General features: G+C 44.4%; 1 protein-coding gene across 1 annotated transcript; it reads left to right on the top strand.

Annotated features, from left to right (window-relative positions):
- The first annotated feature begins 674 nt into the window (after positions 1-674).
- On the top strand, positions 675-5,507 carry CHRAC1 (chromatin accessibility complex subunit 1). Its single transcript, XM_068234972.1, has 3 exons — positions 675-855; positions 2,805-2,931; positions 5,158-5,507. The coding sequence occupies exons 1-3, from the start codon at positions 733-735 to the stop codon at positions 5,382-5,384; spliced, it is 477 nt and encodes a 158-aa protein (XP_068091073.1). The 5' UTR covers positions 675-732; the 3' UTR covers positions 5,385-5,507.
- The last annotated feature ends 4,269 nt before the right edge of the window (positions 5,508-9,776 follow it).

Genomic DNA, 9,776 nt, shown 5'->3' on the forward strand with positions numbered 1-9,776 from the left:
AGGGAGAAGTGTTAGGTTCCAGAATATCTGTGCCTTTAGGCTCCTGTGAGGTAAATCAGGGCCATTTGGGAGGTATGATATTACTTTTGTCACTGTAATTACCAATTCTCTATTTTGTACCAAGTGAGTCTGTATTTTGTACCAACTCTGTATTTCGTAACCTGGTGTATTCATTGTCTGTATTATATACCCCATGTTTGTTTCTTTCTTTGTACCGTGCCATGGAATATGTTGGCGCTTTATAAATAAATAAATTATAATATTAATAATGTATTCTAAGATTTCCAGTTGGAACAAACAGGAAAGTGTGATTTGTTTGTGGAAGATGTAAAAGTTTGATATGGTTCCTCTTAGAGTCATATCATCTGCTAGGAGCAGCTCCAGTGCTGATAAGATTCTCAGCGTCATGATTTATTGCATTGTTCCACTTTTACAGTAACAAAGCCATGCTAAAAACTACAACTCCCATGATGCCTCAGTGCGTTCCCCAGCGCAGCATACACGGGGAGGGCAACAGGCAGCCCTTGCCGCCCACTAGGGGGCTCTGCCTGGCCTTTCTCTTTCTCCCAGACAGCAGACACAGACTGATGCTGTTATATTCACACAAGCGCAGACAGAAGCCGAGTCCTCGCCGTTGAGCGTGCCGGGAATTGTAGTCCTGGCCGGCACCATGCGCTCCAATGTTGTTTTGAATCTGGAGAACTTTATTGTTCGGGCAGAGCGCAGGAGAGGATGGCGGAGAGTCAGACCCGGGTGGTGACTCTGCCGCTCTCCCGGATTCGGGTCATCATGAAGAGCTCGCCCGACGTCTCCAGCATCAACCCTGACGCCCTGGTTCTGACTGCCAAAGCCACGGTACCCCGGGGGGGGAGGGCATCATGACGTCACCGGGCAGAGGGACCACTGAAGTGGTGCAAGTAGTAGATGGGCAGGGTGATGCCATGGCACAGAAAGGGGCAGATCCTCAGTGTGGGGGCAATTCAGGGGGTGTGTCTACATACATGGGGCAGTAGTGGAAGTATGACGTCACTGAAGTGGGCAGGTAACCCAATAGGGTGCCCACTGGGGTATGTGACCTATGGGGGCAGTTTCTGGCCATTATAGATGAGTAAAGAGGTGCAGGCTCCTGTGTAGTTTGGGGGACCCAGCAGGAAACCTCAGGGTTCCCTCCCATTTGAAGCGTGAATCGCGATAGCAAATTTGCGGCTCAAAATTTTGTGTTTTTACCGCAATTTGCAATTGTGATTCCCGTTCAAGAGAACAAAAATCTCAACTCAATCACCCCCACGCTTTTGTGATTGATTGAAATCGCAAACACTGCAGTATCCATAAGGGCTCTTTTCCACTATGAAATGCGATCGCGTTTCAATTTCCACCATGCGATTGAGCTACTATATTCATTATAGTTCAGCTCAATCGCATACAAAACGCGGCAGGACGACGATTGCGCTTTGACCAAAATCGGTTCGCACTTATGGAAAATGCTGCTGCAGTTTCCATTAGTTTATTGTACCTTGCGATTTGCGATCAGAAGCAAATCGCAGGCTAGTGGAAAAAGGGCCTAAGGATACATGAGCAGCAGCATTTTGCTGATTTCTGGCGATCAGCAATACGCTACCAAAGCACCCAGTGTGAACCAGTTTTCATAGGACAGTTCTCTTATCACAGCACCCTCTACTGCATGCTATGGTGTGATTGGCTGAATAGTGTGGCCTAAATTTAATACAACCTATCTCAGGGGTCAGGAACCTTTTTGGCTGAGAGAGCCATAAACTCCACATATTTTAAAATGTATTTCCGTGAGAGACATACAGTATGTTTCATACTGGGACAATGCGCGGCAGAGGGCTCATGTCCCTCTTGCCATAGTGATGTGTATACAGTTGATCTGCTGGGCAGCGGAAGTGTCAGACACGTCTTCAGCTTGTCTTGTGTTTCAGCAACATCAGCAATTTCCCCGAGAGCCAGACAGGAGAAATATCGACTAACAGCTTGTACGATTAGCTAGCTGACTTGGGGGTTGATTCACTTTGTAGGATGAGATCCCCGCGCTTTGGTCCAATAGGCTGCTTGTCAAGTGACTGGCAGCCTATTGGGCCAATCAAAGTGCAGGGATCTCGTCTTACAAAGTCACTGGACCTGACAGGATCCAGAATGGGACAATTGGAGCAGCTGTTAGTTTTGGGGGAGCGCGAGTGAGTTAGTTGTGCATGCTACAGCAGTAACGTGCCTACTTTAAAAATGTTGCTTGCGCTGCCACACTAAGCGGCGCTGCTTGAGCAATGTAGCTTAGTGAATCAACCCCTTACTGTAAGCCAGATGTAGCCATCAAAAGGGCCACATCTGCCTCCCGAGCCATACGTTCCCTACCCCTGACCTATCTGAAACCTAGAAGTTGGAGAGGGTGCCATCCACCCAATCACATTAGCGGAACTTCCCTATGAGGTTTCCTGCTGGATCCCCTAAAGCAGAGATTGAATGAGATGAGTAATTCTAGCTTGAATGAAAATTGTATGCAGTTTGGGATTGGTCCAATCAGAATGTACAGGAAGTTTTTTTTATTTTGTTTACAGCTGCATGCAAATTACTTTAAATTCTCATGGAAGCTGGAATAAGTAGCCTCTTATTGACCGTCTCTATAGGTGGGCAAAGAAAGTTGCTGAAATGCTGATAATTCTGCCTGTAACCGAATATAATGCAAACTGCATGCAGTGGGGGATTAGCATTGTATGCAGCAGTTGTGGATAATGCACGTGGGAGCGCAGTAATTATTGCTCTGTGTGTGTTTTGCTTTCCTGACACAGGAGCTGTTTGTGAAGTACCTGGCCTCATATTCCTATAGGAACGGCACTGGAAAGGAAGACAGCACCCTGACCTATGACGACTTGTCCAACACGGCAGAGAAGTCAGACACCTTCCAGTTTCTCTCCGGTAGGTGAAAGATGTCCCCGCCCACCGTTCCTCTCAGTGAACAACCACAAGCCTTTGGACACAGAGCCTTCTGTCATGCTGCCCGTACACTTTGGAACTCCCTGACACACCCAATCAGGACAGCTCCATCCCTGGAAGCATTTAAAGGGAACCTTAACCAAGAGGGATACAGATGTTACCTTTTAAACAATACCAGTTGATTGTCAGTCCGGCTGATCTCTTTGACTGCAGTAGTGGCTGAATCATATACCTGAAACAAGCATGTAGCTAATCCAGTCTGACTTCAGTCAGAGCACCTGATCTGCATGCTTGTTCAGGGGCTGTGGCTAAAAGTATTAGAGACACAGGATCAGCAGGAGAGTCAGGCAACTGGTATTATTTTAAAAGGAAAAATCCATATCCTCCTCAGTTTAGGTTCCCTTTAAAGAGAATCTGTACTGTAAAATTCTTACAATAAAAAGCATACCATTCTATTCATTGTGTTCTCCTGGGCCACTCTGTGCTGTTTCTGCCACTCCCTGCTTCAATCCTGGCTTGTAATTGCCATTTTTATGCAGTGTTTACAAACAAAAGACATGGCTATGTGATACGCTGAGAGTAGCTCAGTGTGTGAGTCATACAGAGTGTGCAGGGGGCCTAGAGAGGGTGTGCATAGCTCCTATCCAATCACAAGCAGCACAGCACATTCCAGCCTGACTGCCTCAGCCTGACAGAAGGTACAGATTAGATCATATAACAGAGATAACACAGCCACTGTGCAAATAGGAAAAGCTGCAGTAAGACAGAGCACATTAGAACAGCTATAGGAACATAGGATAGAAGAAATAAGGCTCAACATTTTGTTAGTCTCTTTAAAGCGGCTCAGAGACTAAGGACAGTACAGCTTTGATACTTACCTGAGGCTTCCTCCCGTCCCATAAACACGTCTAAGTCCCACGCCATCCTCCCGCGGTCTGCTGTTCAGTCGCGTTGAGTTCCGATACTAGCATCAGGATTGTAACCAACTATCTGGAGCATGCTCTGTGGGGAATTAGGGGGTGCCTGAGGTAAGGGGTATCGTCGGGGACGGAGCCATGGAGGTCTGCACTATAAAGCAGGCAAGACCTCTGCCAAGAGGTAAGCTAAAGTAGTGAGAAAAAGAGGTGAGAGGGAAGAAAGAAGAGAAAAGGACCAAGAAAGCAAGAGAACAGGAAAAGGAAGGAAGATAGTAGAAATAGGATGGGATCCATCTCATAGCCTCTATGGAGGTTCAAGTTCAATCCAGGGATTCCAAGTTCTGTATCTGTAGGATACTAGTGCGTTTTTCGTTAACCCTATAAGAATCCATCCTAGCTTTGACTTCCTCAAAGTTTATAGAAGGTTTCTTCCAGAAAATACTAAGGAGGACAACTTGTTTTGGTAAGTAGTAATTGTGTCAATTTTCTCATGTAGGAGTGCCTGACAAGGGGTTCCTCCAAATCAGTTTGTGGAAGAGGGCAGACAATAACTTGTAGACTTGGCTCCAGAGCCTAATAAGATGGGGGCAGGACCACCAGATGTGTTATATGCCCCCTGTTACTCTACATCCCCTGAAGCAGAAGGAGTTAGCTGAAGGGAAAACTTTGGCTATCCTGGCCGGGGCCAGGTCATGATTTTGTAGGCTGCTTCAATTTTGTGTTAGTGTTGGGATTAGAGTGTGAGCTCCTCTGAGGACAGTCAGTGACATGACTATGTATTCTGTAAAGTGCTGCAGAAGATGTCAGTAATATACAAATACATGATAATAATATGGTAGGGGCGTTCGACTATGACTATGGTAGGGATTAGATTGTGTGCTCCTCTGACAGGCAGTTACATGACTATGTACTATGTAAAGTGCTGCAGAAGATGTCAGTGCTATATAAATACATAATAATATGGTAGGACATTAGACTATGACAATGGTAGGATTAGAGTGTGAGCTCCTCTGAGGACAGTCAGTGACATGACTATGTACTCTGTAAAGTGCTGCAGAAGATGTCAGTACTATACAAATACAATAATAATTTGCTTTGATCACTTCCTGCTTTTAGCTTAGAGAGGAAGCAGAATTGACACACGATCATGACCAGCAGATCAGAGACTTACGAATCTATGACTCGATGAAACTGATCTCGCGCTGCTCCATGCGTTCCGCTACACACCAGTATAATGATTTATTCTTGTAAGGTGAAAACGCAGCATGTAACATGTTTATTTCATTGCCAGACATTCTACCCAAGAAAATCTTGGCCAGCGACTATCTGAAGACACTGAAGAAAGTGGATGAGGATGGTTATGTGGAAGAGGAGGGGGAGGAGGAGGATGATGATGAGGAGGAAGAAGGAGAAGAGGGGGATGAAGATGAAGATAGCGTTGATTCTGATGATGATGCAGATGAAGACTATGAACAAGATGACAACGATGATGAGGAGGAGGAGGATGAAGACGATTAATGCCCATCTTTCTATTGGATGAACTCTGTATACTTGATCGGTTTATTTTTTGATGTGTTTTTTTCTATGTGAAAACGGTGACTTTGCTGCTGCCAATCTGAGCAATAAAATGCCCTTCCCAAAGTCTTTTTTTTAAAAAAGACTCCTTTCGTATTTCAGATGAGTTCTGCTCGGCTGTTACGTAACAGGTGCTTGGGGGAATTTTTTTTTACAGTTAAAGTGCACCTGGGAAGGATGAAAATAAAAGCATTTATACATACCTGGGGCTTCCTCCAGCCCCCTTCAGGCTGATTGTACCTTCACCATCCTCCGACGCTGCCTGTACCTCCATTAGGTGGGCCAGTAATTTCCAAAGTCAGCACCAGTCGGCCCAGCCGCTTGTGCTCCCCTGTTACGCTCCCATGGCCAGCAGCTTTCTGCACCTGCACAGTAGTACTGCGCAGGCCCAGAACACTCCCGGTGACGGGGGGCGTCGGCCGGGCTCAGGTGCGCACTAAACCACGACTTCGAAATTACTGGGTCGCCTAGCGAGGATCTGGGCTGCAGAGGACGACGGCGAGGGACCGATCAGCCTGAAGGGGGCTGGAGGAAGCCCCAGGTATGTACAGTGGGATGCGAAAGTTTGGGCAACATTGTTAATCATCATGATTTTTCTGTATAAATCATTGGTTGTTACGATAAAAAATGAGTTAAATATATCATATAGGAGACATTCGCAGTGATATTTGAGAAGTGAAATGAAGTTTATTGGATTTACAGAAAGTGTGCAATAATTGTTTGAACAAAATTAGGCAGGTGCATAAATTTGGGCACCACAAAAAATAAATGAAACAAGTATTTAGTAGATCCTCCTTTTGCAGAAATTACAGCCTCTAAATGCTTCCTGTAGGTTCCAATGAGAGTCTGGATTCTGGTTGAAGGTATTTTGGACCATTCCTCTTTACAAAACATCTCTAGTTCAATCAGGTGTAATGGCTTCCGAGCATGGTCAGCTCTCTTTAAAGGGGAACTGAAGAGAGAGGTATATGGAGGCTGTCATGTTTATTTCCTTTTAGACAATACCAGTTTCCTGGCAGCCCTGCTGATCCTCTGCCTAATACTATTAGCCATAGCCCCTGAACAAGCATGCAGCAGATCAGGTGTTTCAGTGGTTCAGACTTATAAGTCTGATCTGACAAGACTAGCTGCATGCTTGTTTCTGGTTTTAATCAGATACTACTGCAGAGAAATAGACCAGCAGGGCTGCCAGGCAACTGGTATTGATTAAAAGGAAATAAACATGACAGCCTCCATATACCTCTCTCTTCAGTTCCCCTTTAACTTACACCACAGATTTTCAATTATAGTCAGGCCTGTGGACTGAGATGGCCATTCCAGAACGTTGTACTTGTTCCTCTGCATGAATGCCTTAGTGGATTTTAGGAAGTGTTTAGGGTCGTTGTCTTGTTGAAAGATCCAGCCCCGGCGCAGCTTCAGCTTTGTCACTGATTCCTGGACATTGGTCTCCAGAATCTGGAGACTGGAGAATCTGATACTGAGTGGAATCCATGCGTCCCTCAACTTTGACAAGATTCCCTGTCCCTGCACACAGCCCCACAGCATGATGGAACCACCACCATATTTTACTGTAGGTAGCAGGTGTTTTTCTTGAAATGCTGTGTTTTTCTTCCTTGCATAACACCCCTTGTTATGCCCAAATAACAAAATTTTACTTTCAGCAGTCCACAGCACCTTATTCCACAATGAAGCTGGCTTGTCCAAATGTGCTTTAGCATACCTCAAGCGGCTCTGTTTGTGCTGTGGGCGGAGAAAAGGATTCCTCTGCATACAGCTTCTCCTTGTGTAAAGTGCGCCAAATGGTTGAACGATGCACAGTGACTCCATCTGCAGCAAGATGATGTTATAGGTCTTTAGCGCTGGTCTTTGGGTTGACTCTGACTGTTCTCACCATTCGTCGCTTCTGTTTATCCGAGATTTTTCTTGGTCTGCCACTTCGAGCCTTAACTTGAACTGAGCCTGTGGTCTTCCATTTCCTCAATATGTTCCTAACTGTGGAAACAGACAGCTGAAATCTCTGAGACAGCTTTCTGCATCCTTCCCCCTAAACCATGATGGTTAACAATCTTTGTCTTTAGGTAATTTGAGAGTTGTTTTGAGACCCCCGTGTTGCTACTCTTCAGAAAAATTTAAAAGAGGAGGGAAACGTACAATTGACCCCCTTAAATACTCTTTCTTATAATTGAATTCACCTGTGTATGTAGGTCAGGGGTCACTGAGCTTACCAAGCCAATTTGAGCTCCAATAATTAGTACTAAAGGTTTTGGAATCAATAAAATGACAAATTTATGCACCTGCCTAATGTTATTTAAACAATTATTGCGCACTTTCTGTAAATGCAATAAACTTAATTTCACTTCTCAAATATCACCGGGTGTGTCTCCTATATAATATTTTTAATTGACAGTTTTTATCGTAACAACCAACGATTTATACAGGAAAATCATGACAATTAACAACGTTGCCCAAACTTTCGCATGATCCCACTGTATAAAATTTTCTTTTATCCATCTCAGGTTTCCTTTAAATGTCATCAGTTGTGAAGGCTTAAAAAAATGAAAAGTAATCCTTATAAAAGTTTTCAAAATTGCTTATGAAGAAAGCTACTTTCACTTTAAAATGCTTCAAAGGTTTACCACGAAATCACTTGAAATCCACCATGTAACAATCTCTGGTATTTGATGGATTTTTATGAATGAACCAACTGGCAGGGGCAGCATAATGTCACTGCTGGTGGAAGTTACCTCTAAATACTTTGTTCAGTTAGTTGGCCCCACGCCGGTGCTTCTGGTGCTGCTGCTAGCTTAAAGGGGCACTATAGCGAACATAAGGCTAATGGGATGACTGGTAGCATGTACCTAATATTAGGCGCATCAGATACTAAGTATTTTTAAATGTCTGCTTGAGAGGTTATAGACAGCATATGTAGTGACGCTGCCTGTCCTCCCCTCTGGTGACTCGGGCTGCAGTACACTGTAAGGGCTCGTTCACATCTAGGGCGTTTTCTGCCTTTTTTTCAAGCGCAGACGATTTTTAGAATCGCCCACAAAACAATTGTGCAATGAATCTCTATGAGAAGGTTCATATCGCGTTTTGTCCGCTTTGCGCTTCCCAAAGTGGTGCCGGTACCATTTTTGGGGCGATTTTGCTCTAATGAAAGGTATAGGAAGAGCGCTAAACGCTCACATAATCGCTTTGTGCGGCGATTGCGTTCGCGATTTTAAGAATAAATACATGTATTATTTTCCGGGTGAAAGAGTTCACTTCCTGACTTGCGTCAGAGAGTGAATTAAAAAATCGCTCTCCAAAAGCGCTTTAAAAAACCTGCATCATGCAGGCAAGCCCTGGGAGGCGGTAAAAAACATGGCGCACAAAATCGTAAAAATGTTTGCCATTTCGATTTCAGATGGGAACAAGGCCTTATAGCTGATTGCTCCTCTCATGTCTCCCTGCTGAAGACTTTGGAATGCAGGCTGCTGGTCAGCGAGTGTGTGGATAAACAAATAAGCAAGATAAATGGCTTGGCTCCTCCTGCGTCCAGTGCTATGATCTTCCCCAGTGCTCCCTGAGCAGTCTACATATCCCAAACAGCTTGACCAGTGAGAAAGGAGAAGATAAATCAGTAGTAGCAGCACTGAGAGGGGAGGGGGGAGTATGTTGCATAGCTTGAGAAAATGATGGGCAGTATCTCTGTATAGGTCGTCAAAAAACCTTTCAAGCCCACATTTTAAAGGGACTCCGAGAAGTGCAGAAACTATGGAAAGATGCATATCATTTTAAAGCTCTCTTTCTCCTCTTTCCAATGATATATAAACCGCCACCCTACGCCTTTTAGTTTTCGCTATTTTCGCAATTGAAATTGCCGCGGCCGCGATTTCAATCGTGAAAATAGAGAAAACTAAAAGGTGTAGGGTGACAATTTAGGTGTCGCCAGAAAGAGGAGAAAGAGAGCTTTAAAAGGATATCCATCTTTCCATAGTTACATTGTATTACACAGGACGACACTTTCCCCAGTGTCAGCAGCTCCATTCAGCAGAAAAAGTCGCCCTCTGTAATACAATGTAACTATGGAAAGATGGATATCATTTTAAAGCTCTCTTTCTGGCGACACCTAAATCATCGCCCTACACCTTTTAGTTTTCTCTATTTTCGCGATTGAAATCGCGGCCGCGGCAATTTCAATCGTGAAAATAGCGAAAACTAAAAGGCGTAGGGCGACGGTTTATATATCATTGGAAAGAGAGCTTTAAAATGATATGCATCTTTCCATAGTTTCTGCACTGCTCGGAGTCCCTTTAAAAAAAGGCTTAGTATCTAAAGCTCCTAATATTGGGT

This window comes from Hyperolius riggenbachi, chromosome 5 (assembly GCF_040937935.1).
Source record: "Hyperolius riggenbachi isolate aHypRig1 chromosome 5, aHypRig1.pri, whole genome shotgun sequence".
In the NCBI taxonomy this organism is placed as follows: domain Eukaryota; kingdom Metazoa; phylum Chordata; class Amphibia; order Anura; family Hyperoliidae; genus Hyperolius; species Hyperolius riggenbachi.